We start from the raw sequence: 19,830 nt of genomic DNA on the forward strand, positions 1-19,830 counted from the left end.
TGAGATCACCAAATGAAATAGTATAAAAAGAGGAAACAACACGTCCCAGGGAGAAAGGGCTGACCTGGATGAAGATCTAGAAACCTAGATGGAGAAGGAATGGTCAGATAGGTAAGAGGAGAAAGAGAAAAATGTAGTGTCCCCAAAATCTATGAAGAAGAGAATATCAAAAAAAGAGGGAGATCACCACTGTCAAGGTCAAATGTCAAGAAGGATGAAAATTGTGAAAAGGACATTACTGTTGTTGAGTCATTTTAGTTATGTCTGACTCCTTATGACCCCATTTTAGGATTTTCTTGGCAAAGATACTGCAGTGCTTTACCATTTCCTTCCTGGCTCATTTTATAGATAAAGAATTGAGGCAAGCAGAATCATATAAGCTAGAAAGTGTCTGAGGATGGATTTGAATTCATAAAGATGTGTCTTTCTAATTCCAGGTCTAGTGCTCTGTCCACCGTACCACCCAGTTGCCCAAAAGATCATTAGATTTGTCAATAAAGGGAGTATGGAAAGTCAGAAAGTCATGGATTTGGGGAGGGATGAAAAGGTTTGGAAGAGCTACTCTGGTAATTAGGATAGTGAGTTAATTAGAGAAATGCAAAAAGGTTACATTGCCATAGGACAGTCCAAGTTGAGGTTATGTGACATAAATTAATTGATGTTGTGTGACATAAATTTGTAGTATAACCAGTCAACACAGCTCCATTATTTCTTTCTCTACCTTCATTTGTGAGGATGCATGAGAATGTAAGCAGGATACAGTGGAAGAGATCAAAGAGTGAGGCTTTGTAGGGCAAGATCAGCAATATAATAGGGGAGCAAAGGACTAAAGAAAAGTGTATAATTGCAGTGTTTGACTGTCACTTTAAGAGGGGCAGTGGAGGAGAGTGTAGCAAAAGGCTGAGAGTCAGTGAAAGAACTGATGGGTCAAGGGAGGTCATGGTATAAATGAAAAAAAAAGGGTTTGGGATGGCAAGGCAGAGAGAAAGGGAGAATGAAAATACATGGAAGTCAGAAAAGATAATTTTAGAGTTCATCAACATGGAAATGAAGGTTTGAACCAGATCCAGTTTAACCAACTACAAAGATAACCTCTCATAGGGAGATCAGTGGTGCCCCACATTAACCCAACTAACTCAAACCCAAACATACCAAATGACTTAAAACACTCACTGTTTAAAGAGGGGTTAATAGTGAAGGGAATTCTGAGCAATAGTCATGAATCATGTAAGGTGATGACTGTAAATGCTAACATCCATATCAATGACTTCTGTTCCAATGAAATCACTCCAAGATTATCAGGTGACAGGGGATGAACTACCTTGAACAAACTTCTACTTGAGGTTATAATGAAAGGGCCTCTGATTTTCTGATTAAAGTTCAAGTCCATGGATTTAACAACAGAAATGTTTTTAAGTGTTTCCCTCATAAATTTAGCAATCATCAAGAAGCACATATTTAAATGGACAAAGAAGAAGAAGCAACTGTGGCACACTTTTGTTCTTATGGGAAAAAATAACTTATGAACCTCAATGCAGACTAATCATCGTCAATGAGCCTTTAGAGTGTCCCAAAGTATCTTTTGCCTTTTCTAAGTGTATGTGTTTGTTACGAAGAGTAAAATAACAGGCCATTATTTTGTTACTGCTTCTTAGCTTTAGGAAGTATCACATGCAAGGGAGCTAGGGCTTTCTCAGCGGTCTAACATTTGGGTGAAAACAAATCTCAGTCTTCTAAGTTTGAAAGTCCAAGATCGGACACATGCAATAAATTCCAAAAAAAAAGGGTGACTTTATGCAATTATGAAAAACTTAGACTGATTTTTGCTAAAGGTCATTTTATAAATATTTCTAAACCTGGCAACAGTCCTCAGCACTATTCACACTGAGCTTCCCAGGTACAAGAAAAGAATACATATAGCAAAGCAGAAATTACTCCAAGTTCTGTGAGCACCGGTGATATTTAACAACTTCCTTGGTATTAAAAATCTGCCAAGTTGGAGGTGCTTCTGGATACAAACTTAGAAAATTTGCTAAGTGGGGAATAATGGTATGAGTTGGAAAGCTGAGTGAGTTTGGATAAAATGAACCTATAAAAGGGTAATGTTGGCTCATTAAGAAAAGAGTAGAATTCTGTGCTTTTACAAGATGGGGTGGGGGAAGCATGCTAACTTGGGGCAAAGTTATATCAAATAAAACATAAATCTAAAAACATTAACTTGGTCCTCTTTTCCCTAGGAGGCATTGGCTGTGTCTACTGTATTATCTGGTTTTCTCTGGTTTATGATGACCCCATAAATCATCCACTTATAAGTGACAGTGAAAAGGAATACATTACTTCTTCACTGACTGAACAGGTGTGTTGAGAATGATAGTTGGCTTTGGAAAAAATGTTTTTATGTAAAATTTCTTAGGTAATGATTTGGTAACTGAGATATATAAAGAATGAACAAATATGTCAAAGACCAAAATCAATATTCCAGCAGATAAGTGACCCAAGAATGTAAACAAGTGATACTCAAAAAAATTGTAAACTTTTAATAGCCATGTAAAGAATGCTGGAAATTACCAATAATGAGAAAAAGATAAGTCAAAACAACACTGACGTTTTACCTCACACTCAGTAATTAGTACAGATGTGAAAAGATGGGAATAGTTGGTGTTGAACGTGTTGTGGAAAGATAAGAACACATTGGTGCACTGGTTCTAAGGCTTTGAGCCAGGAGCAGAACAGAGGTTGGTACACAAAATTTGTAGATCTGACCAAGGCTTTGACACTGTTAGTCTTGAGGGCTTGTGGAAAATTATGTCAAAATTTGGTTCGCTGGAGAAGTTCATCACTATGTCACATCAATTTCATGATGGCACATTTGCCCGGGTTCTGGATAATGGGCAAAGCTCTCATGCCTTCCCAGTCACCAATGGAGTGAAACAGGGCTGTGTGCTTGCTCCCATCCCTTTCAGCATGATATTTTCAGCTATGTTGACAAATGCTTTCAATGAGCATGTATATGGCATCAAGATCAACTACTATCCTCATGGTAAGTTTTTCAATTTGAAAAGGTTACAAGCCAAGACCAAACTGGAGGGAATGTCAGTGCATGGTTTTCTGTTTGCAGATTATTGTGCATTCAATGCAGCCTCAAGCTGAGATGCAGCAAGGTATTGATCAACTCTCTGCTGCCAGTGCTAATTTTGGCCTAATAATTAACACCGAAGAATCACAGGTGTTCCATCAGCCACCACCACACAATCCAGATCTGGAAACATCAGTTACAACAAATGGATAAGTTTTGAATGCTGTAGATAAGTTCCTTTGCCTTGATAACGTACTTTCGAGGGATGTAAAGAATGACAATGAGGTTGATGCAGACATTGCCAGAGCTAGCTCAGTATTTGGAAGGCTCCGAATAAAGGTTTGGGAGAGAAGAGGTATTAGACTCACTGCTAAATTGAAGGTCTACAGAGCAATTACACTGTCCTTAGTGTTATGTGCTTATGAAACATGGACAGCCTAACAGCGCCATGCCAGGAAACTGAATTGCTTCCATTTGAACTGTCTTAGGAAGATTCTGAGGATCACCTGGCAGGATAAGGTACCAGACACTGAAGTTCTTGCTCAAGCTGAACTGCCAAATGCTCAAACTATGTTTCAGAGAGCACAACTCTGATGGGCTGGCATGTTGTTCGAATGCAAAATATACGCTTGCCAAAAAGATTATTTTATGGAGAACTTGCATGGGACAGGCAATCACATAGTGGTCAGAAAAAATGATAAAAGGACACTTTCAAGCACTTTGGATTTGACTGTGTAACATGAGAGACACTGGCACAGGACCGCTCAGCATGGAGTTCCCACATATGAAAAGGTGCTGTGCTCTTTGAGCAAAGCAGAATTGAGACAGCACAAAGTAAACACAGGATACGCAAATTTTGGATACCCACGCCAAATATGCACACAGACTATCTGTACCCAACCTGTAGTAGAGAATTTTGAGCTCATATTGGTCGGATCACCCACAGTCAGACACATTGAAATATTGCTTTAGAATGGTGATGTCATTTTGGTCCTCTTCAAAGATGAAGGACAACAACCACCACCTCAAGGAAGATGATACAGTAAAAGAAGCATGTACACCAAAGCATATATGGAATTACTTTTTGTAGTAGGAAAGAACTGGAAAGAAAGAAAAGGGCAGGGATTGAGGAATGGCTGAACACACCATAAGGCAAAGATGTAATAAAGCATTACCAAGCCATAAGAAAAGACATCTGTGATGAGGAGACAGAAACATGGAAAGAGTTACAAGAAAAGACAGAGAAAAGTCAGCAGAGTCACGAAAACAATGGAAATGGAAAGAACAACCACAACAAAATAAGTGAAAGTTGGAAAGATAACAAACAGCAGGGAAGAAGAGGGACAAAACGCTACCTGAGCAACAAACTCACTGAAAATTAAAATGGAACCCAGATGGAAGACAGTTACTACATGTAGAGACAACAAATATTGAAAGAAAGCCAAAGGACCAAGAAACTACAGGAAATGTGAAATATAGCAAAAACAATTGGCCTAAAAACAGAGGGGACATAATTTAAGAAATTCTTGACCCCTGAAACACCATGACCAAAAATCAAACCTAAATATTAATTTCAAAGAGATCAAGTCAGGAAATAATAAAAGTGTGATGGATTAAAATAGACAGTTTCTGTGTTATTAATAATGAATGTATTAATTATGACTAACTAATAAAATTAGGTCAGTGGCACTCTCAGAAAGCAGACTCCACCTGAAGAGCACTGAACACTTAAAAAGCCTTTGGAAAAGTGGGTGTACTTGAGGGCAGAAATCTACTCTGACTGGTTAACCATCAAAGAAGGGTGGATATATTAAGGAAGAGGTGAGCAAAAAGGTTCAGCTCCTCTCGCACAGAATGTGACTGTCATGAGATTCAGTTACCTCCAGCAATCTGGACAAAAGAATCTATCTCAATCCAAACTACTCTGACTGGTTTTCCCTTCCAGAAGTTGTTATTCTAAATTCTAAGGGAAGATTGCAAGGACAAAGGCTCATATCCAAAGGACAAGATTTCTCCTCAATTGAATTTTGTTTATAAGGTCGGCTATTCTGATACAGTACCATCCAAGAGGGTAAAGCAAGCACTCTGAGGATTTCGGCAATGTCATCTATCAGCAACATCTTTCAGAAACTGGCTCGATAGCCTACAGGGCACTGTTTTCTCAATAAGGAAATAGGGAAGGAAAATCTTAATCCTAAATTAATAAGTGGTCATTAATATAAGGGGAAAATAATCATTTCTCTCACAAGAAAATTGCCCAGGTCACTTAAAACCAAAGAGCAAAGTGGAAACATGAAGAATTCAATGGTCACCTCCTGAATGAAATTCCAAAATAAAACCTCCTAGGAACATCTGAAACAAAATCCAGGCTTCCAAGTCAAGTAAAATATGCCACAAAAATCCAGAAAGAAAGAGTTCTAGTTCTAAGCAGCCACAATCAGAATCACAAAAGGTTTACCACTGTGAAGAAGCAGAGAGCTTGAAAAGTTGTCTAACAGAAGCAAAACATATGTGAAAAATTTATCCAGCAAAACTGAACATAATCCTAGAAGAGATCAGTAAGGAAATTAGTGCAGGCTGTTCACTTGAAAATCAAATACTGAAACTGAAGCTTAAATACATTAGCCACATAACAAGAAAACGGGACTAATTGCAAAGGACCCTGATGTTGGGAAACATTGTAGGCAGAAGGACAGAGGGATGGTAGAGGACAAGACAGATTAATTGTGTCATGAAAACAAGAAATATGAGCCTGAACAGACTTTGGGAGATAGTGAAGTTTCTGTACCTGTTGTGCTATGGTCCATAGGGTCATAAAAAATTGCACATGACTGAATGACTGAAAAACACCATGTATTCCTGAGAAGACCAGAGCTGCATAGAACGTTTATAATATGAGTCAAGAGAAACATCGAAAGGTAAACTTGAGTAAAGATCCATATCTCGGACTTAAAATTGCAACATATCACTGCTAATCTCCAAAGCTAATTCGGATAAGACATGAGGCACCAAAAATAAAACTAGCAATGAAAAGATTTTCATTAGAGAACATGAGGAAAGGTTTTCATTTCATAGAAAGCTGAGAAAACTCTGGACTTAAACACACTGACCTCCAAAATTCTGAGAATTCAGCCCAAGTCAAATATAGAGCTAATGTGAAGAGGTACTACAATATTTTTCAAAGTTTCGGTATATGCAACTTCTGTATAAATATTGGCTTTTTTTATTCTTCTTACTCCCTATCATTTCTCTATGGAGTTAGAATTGGAAGAACATGGCATAACAAATACCAGATAAGATTCTAAGCAATGGGGGAAAAAAGGAATGTATATACGAAGAGAAGAATACTGGAAAATAAAAAAAAAACTAAGAATAAATGTATGTGCCTTTCTTTTCCTCTAATATATTACTTAATCTAAAGGGAACACAAAATTAATATTAGAGACATCCATAGAATGATTTTCCATTCAAAATATGCCCTTGATTTTATAAGCTTGGGGTCCCTTCAATATTATGTACCTGAATATATTCTTTAATTTTCTAACTATTTTATTGAAACCTACTAGACAAGTAAATAAACAAAACTTGCTTCAATCTAATGAAAAGAAAGGAAAGGAAAAAAATTCAAAAAACGTGAGTGTTGCAGAATTACAAAAAAACAAGTATGGACAAAGAAAACATATTGAGGAGAAATCTTGTTCAACTCACTTGCAGATATGAGAGGTTTATGGGTGTAGAACACTCCGTTTTCAGACTTTTTAAATATGTTCATCAATTACACTAATTTCTTTTTCTAATCTTCCTACTTTTCTTTTCAAAAATGTTCTTTGTTACTCAAGATGGTTCTCTGGAAAGGAAGAAGGGGGATATGGGAGAAATTAGGCAATATAATAGATAAAAGATATTGACAAAGACTATTTTTAAAAGAAAGATAACTTTTCTATAGTGTTTAATGCTTTACAAAGTATATTTATACATATCCTTACAACAACTAGTGATGGTAGTAACAAAACATTACTGTCCCTATTTGAGGTGAAAAAAGACAGTAGCCAAATAAAGTGAAGTGATGTGGCTGAGGTCACACAGCTAGTAAAAGTCTGTGCCATCTTAAAGCTAACATTCCTGTAGCCAACTTCAATGTCCACTTCCACATCCAAAGTCCAATTTCAATCTGGATTGAATGGCTTGGAGGGTGTTTCCTGAAGTTGCACTTACACTCCTTAGAAGTGGTCAATACATCAAAAGTTATTACAAAAATGCTTCAAATCACCAATAACCAGAGAAATGCAAATTAAAACAATTAGAAGATTTTTACCTTTCATCCATAAAATTCACTAAGTAAATAAGGGATGGAAACACATGTTGGGGTGACTGCTAAAACACAAACACACATATGCACCATGTGTAGATTGAGATCTGAAATGACCCAATTACTCTTGAAAATAATATGAAATTTTGTTTATAATAGTGACCAAAATGTTCAGAACCATTGCACTAGTATTATTACACCAAGGTACACATTCCCAAGATGTTAAGGGCCGAAAGAAAAGCCTTCAGGAGTAAGATATTCACAGCACCACTTTTTTATAATAAGAGAAGTCTAGACACAAAGTTGTCTATTGATTGCCTGTTGGAGAATGACTAGACAATTGTCAAAATGAACAAAATGGAATATTTTATTGTCGTAAGTATTTGAAACTATGCAAAACTCTAAAAGAGAAACTTGACAGACTTCTTATCAACTTATGTAGAGCAAACAAAGAAGAGTAAAGAGAACAATGTACACGCTTGCCTTGATAATGCAAATAATCCAAAAATGTGTGGGAATTGAAATCAGTGCAAAGATCTATCTTGACTCCAGAGCTTTAAAGATAAAGCTGGATTAAAAAAACAATTGAACAATAAATGGTGAAGACTGCAAAGGGTATCAGATAGCTTTGCTTTGTTCCTCTCAGCTACAAGGGAGGAGTCTATGGAACAAGGAAAGCCATGTCAAGAAGGAACAGGGATGTTTGGGGGAAGCCAGGTGAGAGGAATGATATCAAAGTTATTTTTTAAAAAATAGAAATGTTTCTGACAGCCTGATCAAAGTATTGACAGTCTGATTTTCCTTCTAGGCCAATTCCCCTACTTGGTCTTTGCCCTTCAAAGCTATGATCAAGACGATGGCACTTTGGGCCATTCTAGTCGGTAACGTTTGTCGATTCTGGTTAATTAGCAACTTAACGACATCACTGCCAACACTATTAGACAACATGTTTGATTTAAACTTCGAAAAGGTGAGTTCCTAACTCCTTTCTAATGAACTTTTTAATCAGGCAAGCACTTACTATGTTCTAGGCACTGATTAGGAACTGGGGATTCAAAGACAAAAATGAAACAATCCCTGCCCTCAAACAACATGTGCTCTATTGGAGAAGACAGTTTATAAATAAATAAAAATGTACAAAATAAATACTAGGGAAATTGGGAGGAAGAAGGCTAGGAGATGGAGGATCAGGAAAGGCTGGATATAGAAAACATCACATGATCGCATGAATGAAACTAAGGATTCATTTTTCTCATTGTTGTTTATTTTATTTGCCCCAAATTAATTAATTTATTTATTTTCAGTTTTCAACAAGCACTTCCATAAATTTAGAATTTTCTGTCTCTGCCCCCCAAGATGGCATGCAATCTTATATGGATTCTACGCATGCATTCCTATTAAACGCATTTTCATATCAGTCATAGGAAACAAGTAATCTTAGTAGTCAAAGATGAGGTGAAAAAAAGCATGTTTCAGAAATGAGGAAGTCAGCCAGTATAAAGGTACAGAGATGGTAACTTGAATGTTTCTTATAAAAGACTAAAGTTAGATTAGGGATCTCTGGTTTGTTGATATTGAAATGCCAATTGAATCCATGAGAACTAATGAGGTCACTAGATGACTGAGTATAAAGATATCCAATGAGAAAGCCTTGGGTCACATCTACAATTATAAGATGTGGTGGAGATGATGAAACAGCAAATGAGACTGAGAAGAAACAGTTCTACAAATGGGAGGAAAGAGAGTAGTAATGTCATGAAAAGCCAAAGTATCCAGGATCAGGTCAAGTGCTAAAAAAATCAAGGATTATTTCAGTTTTAAATAAATTACCATAAATAATAAACCTGTTCTCTCTGGATCCCAAATCACAGAATGATAGAAGCAGAAGGGGACCTTAAAACTTCACAAGGTCTTTTAAACCTTTCTGTGCCAAAGACCCTTTGGACAGCAGGTCTAGTGAAACATATGGGCCCCTTCCTGAAATAATATCTTAAAATGTATACAATATATATTTGGCACTCCTCGATGATAGTACGTTCTCAATAAATGTTGATTAATTTACAAAGAATTTAAAGGAAACCAATTTTATTGACATTGGTATCAAAGTATTTTTAAAAAGAAATACACCAATCTTAAGTGAATAAATCTGATTTTGTCCAAAATACTCATTTAAAAAAAAAACATAAGCCCCAGAGGGGTAAACTTATTTATCCATGATTCCATAGTGGTGGCAGAGTCAGGAAGAAAATAAACCTAGTGTTTTCACTCCCAGTCTAAAGTTATCTTTACTTTTTGAAGTTATCTGTGTGACACTTTTATCTTTCTCTAATACTTCTCTTGAAATACAATGTTTGATCTAAAACCAAGGAAAATATCCTTGGATACCATAGCGTTTGAATTAAGGATTTCAGAGTATAGTCAGAAATATGGCGAAAGGCACCCTGTAGCTGAAACTGCCTCTTCTACATACTAAGAGAGTGCCTGAAATACTATGATTTAGGCATACCTCCTTAGATTTTTTTCCTTATATAAGCATCTATACCTACTTTAAATGTAAATTTCCTTGGTAAAAACGTGATTTTAACTTCATTAGCAGTCATAGGGACCTTAGAACGATTTAGTACTACAATTAATAATGGGCAAAGTCCATGGGGTTTCCTTAGCAAAAATACCGGAGTGGGTTACATTTCCTTCTCCACCTCATTTTACAAATGAGAAATTGAGGCAAACAAGGTTAAGTGACTTGCCCAGGGTCACACAGTTACTAAGTGTCTGAGACCATATTTCAACTCAGGGAGATGAGTCTTCCTGGCTCCAGGTTTAGGGTAACTGGTGACCCATAAACCCATTGGTGGTAGGAGGAAGTATGTGAAGACTTCCTCAAGTGGCATGGGTAAATGAGAAAAAACTTTTCCAGTGACAATGAAGGAAACTGAACCAGGCACTGTGGATTACTTAGAGCTTGGTCAGACATCAGACATGCCAAAGTCAGCTACTGCTTTCCAGACCACTGCCAGTCATCTTGACTTTTGTCCTGCCCCAGGACTTCATTGACTGTGGAAGAAAGAATGAGGCTGATGACTTCCTGCAACTCTGTTTCACTTAAATTCAATTTACACACAAGTCAATACATCACTCATCCTCCACTATTGTACCTCAATATCATAATGTCATTGGTCCTCTTTGAAAGTTATAGATGAACAACTACCTATGTGATCTTGGACTAGTCCCTTAAGCCAATTTGGGCCTCAGTTGTTACATCTAAAAAAGAGGGAGTTGACAATGTCCCTTCAGGCCCCAAATCTATAAACCTAAGGTACAGATAGGTTTGCCTGCACTCTCAGTGAATGAGGGGAGTGACACCAACAAACAAAGATGGATACTGAAGAGGTAGAGTGGATGAACCAAAGACAAATGTTATCTACTACTTTTGCCAGTAGCCTGTCTCTCTGACCAGTTCAGATAATAGTGCAGCTTTCTGAAATGAAAGAATGAATGAATGAATGAATTAAATAACCACATGTCCACTTTACTCGATTCTCCACAATTTCCTCTCCATAGAATGGGTTTCTGAGTGCCCTGCCTCTTATTACTTCATGGGTCAGTATGACCCTGGGAGGTTACATCGCTGATTTCCTCCTGTCCAAGAAGATTCTCAGACTCATCACAGTTCGGAAACTCTTCACATTCCTGGGTAAGGACAGTGTCATATATTCCATCCATTCATTTATTTCAAGAATGTGTTGAGGAAACAATCATTTATTAGCACTCAATATGCACAAGGACCATGTCCTCAAGATACAAAACAAGCAAAAAGACAGTCCCTGCTTTCAAAGTTTACATTCTAATGGGGAAGACAACCTGTATAAGTCATTTTTGTGTGCTTTTGCTCTCCAGGAATGTTTTTCCCATCTTTATTCACCGTACTTATCCCATATGTTGACTCCACTACTGCTATAGCCTTTCTGATACTGGCTAGTACAATGAGCACCCTGTGTTACTCTGGATTCATGATTAATCCCCTAGACATTGCTCCCAGGTAAGATGCTCTGCCTTCTCTTTTCTTCCTCAGGCAGTGGGGAATAGCGGACACAAATCCCAACTCTAAAGTCCACTGCATGATCTTGGGAGAAAGGAGGAAAAAATCAATATACTATGACAGCTTGGGGTATAGGAGAGTAAGGAGTGAGTTAGGATGATGACAGAGAAAAACAAAGTTGGACAGAGCTAAAAATAGAAACTGACAGAGAATGGTCAGAAATTAGGAGACAGTAACCAAGAATAGGAAGTAGTTGACACTGTCCAAAACTACAGGGAAATTAAGTTAAGGTTAAGAGCTATGTTAAGCATTCAGAAAAATCCCCTCGATTTGCAGTTGAGAAATTGTTAATAAGCTTGAAAAGGCTTGTAGCCATAATGAGTTTTTTTGGAAGTCAGCCCGTAATTAGTATAAATAGGGGTGAGAAGTAAGAAAAAGAAGGGCAATGAGTGCAGTTGACTTTCTAGACATTTGGGTACAAAAGAGAGGGGAAACAGGAAAGAGTTTGAGGGAATGGTAGGATAATGGGAAAGATTTTTAAAGATGGGGAGAGAAAGTGAACGTAGACATGTTTCTAGGAAGACAGGAACAAATAGTAAAAATGACAAAATTGATGATTAGACATAGTTCCCAGAGGAAATGGAAGAGATGGAATCAAGGTCACAAGCAGAGGGGTTGGCTTTGGCAAGGAGAAGATCTGGTTCCTTATCAGAGATGGGAGCAAAGGAGGAGAAAACAGGCAATGATGATGGAAAAGGGGATTCAAGAATGGGAAAGAAAGAACAGGCAGTGAATGCATGGGACATCCAATTAAGAGTGATCACAAGTCCTTTGGGAAATGAAATATTTCTGAGGATAATCCAGCATGAAGATGTGACAAAGTACAAGCAGCAAGAGAACATGGGAACAGAAAACAAGCTTACTATGCTTCAGGTCCAGTGATAAAGGGTGGTAATACAAAGAAAAGCAAAAGGTGCCCCTGCCCTAGGAGATAACATGAAAACAACTATATACATACAAGAGACAGAAAGACAATATACATACAGGAGAAATTAAAGATAATCTCAGAGGGAAAACAGTGGTCTTAAGGGGGAATCAGAATATCTTTTTGCAGAAGGTAGGATTCAAGACATAATTTATTATGTAACTTCATATCAGTTCAAGATACAAAGATGATTACTGAAAAGCAGTTAACTGAAGAAAGTATTCAAAATTTATTCTGTGTTGTTTTGCTTTGTGATTATTTCTCTTAATTCTGCCAGAGAGACATTGAGAATGTCCCCAGTACCTCTCGGTTGATGGTCATAAAGCTAGGCACTCATAGTCATAAGGACAAGCTCTCTTTGACCACAGGAATCAGAAAAACAATGGAGATGAGGAAGTGGAGAAAAAATTGGAAGAAGTTACCAAGAGGATGATTTGGCTCAATTCAGTGCAAAAATATATGAGAGTAGAGCTGACAAAAACCTTCTCCCATAGGATCTCATTTTTCTTGATTGATGGGTTTCCAAAGAAGCCTAGATAGCCACTCTTCATGGATATTAATAGAATTGTATATCACGAAGTAGAAAGTATTTTGTCACTCAAAATTCACTTCTTTTAACCTCTCATTTTACAGATAAGGCCAAAGAAGATTGTCTAATATTATACAGATAAAGTCAGTGGACTCTTGTTCAAGTGGAACTTGAAATGTCCTTTCCAACTTTGATACATGGTCCCTACGACTGAAAAATATATACCATACCTAAGGAAAGAAAGAAGGAAGAGGCAGACAGACAGATAGAAAATCAGACAGAGAGACGGAGAGAGAGACAGAGGGAGAAAAATCAGTGCTCTGTTTGGCCTAAAAATCTTTCTTCCCACAGATACGCTAGCTTTCTCTTGTCACTTGGAACTGCTTTTATGGTGATTTCTGGTCTCATTTCTCCCGTTATTACTGGATACTTCATCAGTCAGGTAAAGCACTCATGCTTAAAAAGGATTTGAACTCTGTATTGAGTAAGTACTGTATGGAGATAAACACAGAATAGGAAGACAAAATGGACCCAAACAATTCTAGAACACAAAGCAGGAAGGGACCTTAGAGATAGATGGGCTGTGCTAACTCCTTTATTAACACAAGAAGAACCTGAGGCCTGGTGTGTCTAAGTGACCTACACAAGAAGTAAGCAGTAGCATCCAAATTCTTTCCATCCATCATACTTTGATCTAGGATTCAGGAGGGAAGAGCTTAGGGGGAAACCTTCAGGTGGAGTCACAGAAACAGACAAGGGAAGAGAATGTCATACCTCAGGTCAGGGTTACAGTTTAGATTCCAGTGAGGAGGGGGCAGACAGCTATAGGTCTCCTTACTGGTTCCCTAGGAAGGGACCCTCTGCTGTCAGAGCATATGTCTCCCTGTGATAATCTCTATAGACAGTTCTTACTAGGTGGCAACAGACTCAGTTCTGTGGTTGCCTTCTCCTCTAACTGTTACCTCATATTAAAAGTGGAAGCCTCAAAACTCCTGCAACCTGGCATCATTCTACTAGGGAGGTGATAGGAAGGAAACCCATGTGATAGGAGGCCAAATGGAGAGGAAGGGATTCAGTCAAGTAGAGAAAAAGTAGGAGAGACCATAGCTGAGAAAGCAAGAGGACCAGGAGCTACCACTTCCTCCCTCCCCATCTTTGCGTGCCATATGGACACTCATACATACTCAGCTACAGCAATATTTCCAGTCTATTTCCAGGAATCCCAAAACTTCATATTCAAAGTCCTCGATCAGAATAACTCATTTTTGTAGAGTGATGTGTATGTGTGCACATGAAATGTAATGTCATTGATGTGGGGAATTCCCTGTAAGTACACTCGCTACTCTGCAACTAGGGACTCACAGCTGCCTGAAGACATAAGTGATTTCAACAGGGTCCCATACCCTATGGAACCAGTATGAGGCAGAAGTGAGACTTGAACAGAAGTCATTGCTTCACCATGACTACACCAAAGGAGGATTAAAGTTCACAAATAACTCTCCTCACAAGCAGTTTATAAAGCAAATTGTGCAAGGTTATTTCCATAACCTTAAAGATAAGTAAATGGAGGCTATGATCATATAGCTGATCTATGGTCACAAGTGTTGAGTCAGCATTTAGAACAACCTTCTAAGACACTATCCACCACTCCTCAGAGTACCTCAAACCCTTTGTTTCATTATGTTTCGAAGCTTCATTTAACTGCCACTAACTCAATGGAGACACTTGATTCAAAACCAAAAATGATAATCCCATAGAAGACTCTCCTTGATCTGAAGACTTTCATATGATTTCTGAGTTAAGAAAAGGTTTAGAAAGGTAGAACATTTTTTTTGAACAATATTGTCCTGAACTGACAATTTTTGAACCCACAGGATGCAACAGGGTGGAAGAATGTTTTCTTTCTATCATCTGCCATTAATCTATTAGGAATGGTTTTCTACCTCATCTTTGGCCAGACAGATGTCCAGGATTGGGCCAGAGAATATAAAATAACCCGCTTCTGACTTCTCATCGATAATGAGCTGAAAATTAGTTCTGATAAAAACATCCTTAAGGATCTTCAGCATCATCCTTGACTTCTGAACTCTCAGCCAATGTATGTCAATGTCATGCTTGTCTTTGTAATACCCACAATATCATTTGTGTGTGTCTCCTCTTCTTAGCTGCTTACTCAGTCACCACTGTAGCTCAGGCCCCAATCATCTTACTCTATTTTAATGACCTTCTGGGTCTCCCAAACTCATTTTTTCCTCATTCCAATGCAACCTCCACAAAGCTGACAAAATGATTTTCCTAAAGCACATATCTGATCGTATCACGCCCCTCTAATGAACAAATTCCACTCTCTGCCAACTGACTCTAGGATCAAATATAAACCACTCTGTTTGAAAGTTAGAGTTCTTCACAGCCTGGCCCCTTCCTAACTTAGTGGTGTCATTAAATTTTATTCCCCTTCTCACACTCTGCATCATGGAACCTAATTCTCTGCCTTCTCATTAATCTGCACATATAACATTCTCCATCTCCAGTCTCCATGACTATGCACTTACTGTCCTCCCTACCTGGAATGCATTCCCTCTACACTTCTGCCTCCTGGAATCTTAGATATTCTTAAAGATTTAACTCATGTGTCACAAATCTTTTCCTGATCCCCTCATCATATCCTCAGGGATGGTCAAAAAAAACAGGATGGTCAAAAAAAACATACTCCAAAAGTACTCATTTCGTGTTGAGAAAATTAAAATTACTTTGTATCATTTAATAATTCTATAGTGTAATTGACCCTATTGTATGCTCCTATTTCATTTTGTAAAATTGCTCCAGCCACGTTTCTCCAACCTGAGCTCAGCTCAGGAACACATTTATTTTTTCTCTCTGAGTCAGTTTAAAGGTATAATTAAAAGGGAATGTTATTACTCTGACCAATGCACCCTGGAATGTCTTCTTGTTGTGCACAAGCCCCAAGCAACTTAACTTCGTACTACCTCCAAAAATGTTTTCTTCCTGGCCTGCAGGTAGAGGAAACTAGATCCCCTCCAATGGGACATTGAGGTCAGTGGTTCTGTTCCCCTAGCAAAGATTATAAGAGGCAGATAAGTCCCATTAAACAATTAACATACCTTTGTTGTTAGAGTGGGTCAATACACTTTTCTTAGTGTAGGCAATTTAGACCTCTTTTCCTGTGTGTCACTAAAGAGGTCTCTTCGTTCTCATTGGGGTCACTGACCTTACTGAGGTTGCCAGTTTGATCCATTTGTTAACAGCTATATACATCATTGTTAATGAATTGATTTTGCTCAAAGTTTTTATTTCAGTTTTCAGTTCTGTTATTTCACTCATGTCAGTCCCTTTGTGACCCTATTTGGAGCTTCCTCGACAAAGATACTAGAGCAGATTTTCCTTTTCTTCTCCAGTTTATTTTATAGATGAGAAAATTGAGGCAAACAAGGTTCTGTGACTTAGGCAGTGTCACACAACTACTATGTTTCTGAAGCCAGATTTGAAGTCAGGAAAATGAGTCTTCCAGACTTCAGGCCCAGGAGTCTGTCCACTGTGCTGCCAACCTGCCTAATCTTCAGTTGATCTTTATTGAATTTACCTGAAACAATACATATTCCATATATAATTATGAGTATATGTCATCTCATTCAATAGGATGTAAGTTCTTTGAGGGCAGGAAGTGTTTCACTCCTGTCTTCTTATTCCCAGTACTTTGCCTAGTGCCTCCAACAGAGTAGATACTTAATAATGCTTACTTATTTCTTTTAATTTTTTTTTTATTCCTGGCCTTCTGGCTCCTTAGCTATATACATTAGTTATGGACCCAGCTCTGTTCTTTACAGATGGGGTCAACCTAAGCACAGGATACACTAAAGAATACATGTTATACATTTTATATATGGTCAGATATCCCAATGAGATAAACCATTATCACAGAATTACAAAACATTCTATTTAAAAGGGACCTTGGTAATCATCTAGTTCATCCCTTACATGAAAAGGAATACCCAAGTAACCATTTTGACATTGTAGCAGGAAACAATGTAAAGAGGAGCTTTCCCTCCACCCCCAAATAGATCTAGAAAACACATCAGACATAGTACTGATGGGGAAATCCAAGAGAAATAATCACAGTACATTATCATTCCCAGTCCAATATAGCACAGGACACAAAGAGTTTTGTGGACACTGGAGGGGAAATCGAGACCAGCAGCTTTCTAGACAGTATGCTAGCACCTAGAATAATGTTAAAAATTGAGGGAATAAGAAGTCCTAGACCAATACAAGATATCCCTAGACATATACCAAAGCACCAACATGCCAGAATAGTTGAAAACTAGCAGTTTGGTTGCCCAGTACCTTGTTCCCAGTAACAGATGAAGGGTAGAACAAAGAGAGGACCAGTGCCAACCCACCTCACTACAAGTAGTCTCAAGCCCTACTGATATACTAAGAAGGAAGCAAGTTTAGAAGCAAGAAAAGAAAATGTGCCTGAGATACTTTGAGCAGAACAGGTTATCAATTCCAGGCTCCAGCCCAGCCCAAAGAATACAGAATATCCACCAGGTCATTCCAGACCTAAGGGAAATCTGTAATTCTGTCATTTCGAACAAGCAGAGCTTCCTAGGTAGCAAACATTAGCTCAATCCAGCACCAGTCTCCCATTACTTCGACCAAAACCTTGGTGACGATTATCATTTAATGTAAATTTTGGATTTAATAAGGGCCAGAGCTTGAATTAAGAAAGGCCTGGAACTAACATTCTCTTTGTTCTCTGAAGTAAACTCAGAGAATACCTCTTCCTATGTCAACAGACAGTTGGGGATGACTTAACATTTCTTTTGAGACTCTTAACTCAAGACACTATTTTGAATAATGGAACTTTTTCCACATCTTAATATTTTATGGACATATACTATGTTATGGCATTTTAATGGTAAAGAAAACACAGATATCCTGGGTCATAATTTCAACTAAAACTTTGAAAACTCTGTCATCTTATTGTTTTTACAACCTATCCAATTAAGAAATTCCCTTCTCATGGTCTAGTTAATCACTCACAGAGACCATAAATATGAAGGACACAGACCACCTTGGATTGTCCTAAACATATTTCAGGCTGATCATTCTTACCTTAGTCAGTCAGAGGATTTCTGGCTCCACATGATTATGTGACCACTAAATTTAAGGGAATAAACTGGATGCATTTACACTGTTTATCTTTACTTAATTAAACTTTCAGGTGAACAGTTAGAGTTGTAGAACTCAGAACAGGAGGGTGGAAATCAGGCTTTGAACTGAGTCAGATAAGTGCAGGAACACTGAAAGCTTGTCAGTCCCCAGCCAGTCAAGCCCCTGAGACCCTACAACAGTGCAAGACCCCCAAGAAATCAGCAAGAGGACCAGTACAAACAATCTCTACAGAGCACAGCCCTAATATGAAGTCTGAAGGCAGAAAGTAGGCTGGGAAAATGAGCAAACAAACAAACAAACTAAAACTTTAACCATTAAAAGCTTTCATGCTGACAAGAATGCTCAAGACACAAATGCAAAGAATAATGCCAAAACATCTGTAAGCAGAGACTTTGTGAAAAATACAACTTGGGCATGAATTCAACTAGAATTCCTGAAAGAGAAAAAGCAAAGGTCTTTTGTTTTGTCTTTTTTCTTTTGGCTTAAGGGTTGAAAATGTTCCTGCCAACAAAATGAGAGTGTTAGACGTCAAAATGGGAAAGAAATGAAAGCTATGGAAGAATGAGTTGGAAAGGGAAGTAACAGCTTGACACAAGAAGTGCAAAACATTACACAAGCCTAAGTTCCCTGACAATTATAATGGAACAAATAGAAGCCAAAGACACAAGACTACAAGAAATACTAAAACCTTAAAAGTGGTGAATAAATGCTAGTTGTCATTATTATTATCAGTGATTTTTTCTTGGAAGTATAGCTTCTCAATTTACCTTTTGGGGTTTCCTTTAATACTATTCACTCATATGGAATTTTGCAATCTCTTACATATTATTCACACACAATATTAAGTCCTAAATGGAACTCTCAAAGTTCTTTCTCAAATGAAGCAATGGGGCAGCTGCTCCTGAACTCTAACCGTTAGAGACAGTAATGAATTAATGAACCTCATGCTTCTTCCAGATTTATGATTAATGAAAATTGTTAAGTTCCCAAAGATCTCATGTCTGCATGAGATCTTTCTTCCAGGCATGAATGAATGAGGCAGGAGCAAGGATGGTATGTACTCCATTTATTCTGAGGTAGATCAGAATATATATAGGCATTCTACTTCCATTCTACTTCCATTCAAGCAAGAAGTTTGTAAATAGGGGGAGGAGCTAAGATGGCGGAGTAAAAAGACACACATATGCTAGCTCCGAACCCACAGCCCATAAAATATCTGTAAAGAAGAAGTCCCAACAAATTCTGGAGCAGCAGAAGCCACAGAACGATGGAGTGGAGGAGATTTTTGTTCCAGAGAGACCTGAAAATTTGACGCGAAAGGTCCATTGCGCACCCTACCTGGAGCAGAGCCTAGACCTGTCTTGGCTGCGAGGCACCGAGAGGAGCAGATTTGAGCAGGCTTCAGGGACAGAATCTCCAGTGGCCGCGCAGGTCACTCCACCCACAGGTGACAGGAGTCTGTAAGAGGGTATCTTTGGCTGGTCGAGAGGAGAGTGGGGTGTCTCCATTACTCAGACCCCCTCGGGCAGCAGCAGCAGGGGCGGCAGTGGACAGGGGCTCCCCAAGCAGACAGCAGCTCAGATCCATTGTTGAAGGTCTCAGCATAAACACCCTTAGGGAACTGAGCCCTGTGTGGTGGCCCTGCCCCTACCTGAGCACCTGAACTTAATCTGACACTGAAGAGCAGCCCCGCCCC

At 38.3% G+C, this 19,830-nt stretch overlaps 1 protein-coding gene across 3 annotated transcripts in view; it reads left to right on the top strand.

Annotated features, from left to right (window-relative positions):
- The window catches only part of LOC140503276 (probable small intestine urate exporter), a 39,628-nt gene extending 20,828 nt beyond the window's left edge, over positions 1 to 18,800 (top strand). For 2 of the 3 annotated variants that reach the window (XM_072607105.1, XM_072607106.1), the window contains exons 7-12: positions 2,238 to 2,356; positions 8,194 to 8,355; positions 10,947 to 11,079; positions 11,283 to 11,424; positions 13,290 to 13,380; positions 14,813 to 15,862. In XM_072607105.1, the coding sequence (XP_072463206.1) occupies positions 2,238 to 2,356; positions 8,194 to 8,355; positions 10,947 to 11,079; positions 11,283 to 11,424; positions 13,290 to 13,380; positions 14,813 to 14,944 (779 nt within the window). In that variant the 3' untranslated portion in view covers positions 14,945 to 15,862. Of the gene's footprint in view, positions 1 to 2,237; positions 2,357 to 8,193; positions 8,356 to 10,946; positions 11,080 to 11,282; positions 11,425 to 13,289; positions 13,381 to 14,812; positions 15,863 to 18,621 lie in introns of those variants that run through there. The other variant, XM_072607107.1, reaches the window with a different exon arrangement.
- The last annotated feature ends 1,030 nt before the right edge of the window (positions 18,801 to 19,830 follow it).

This window comes from Notamacropus eugenii, chromosome 5 (genome assembly GCF_028372415.1).
Source record: "Notamacropus eugenii isolate mMacEug1 chromosome 5, mMacEug1.pri_v2, whole genome shotgun sequence".
Taxonomy (NCBI): Eukaryota; Metazoa; Chordata; class Mammalia; order Diprotodontia; family Macropodidae; genus Notamacropus; species Notamacropus eugenii.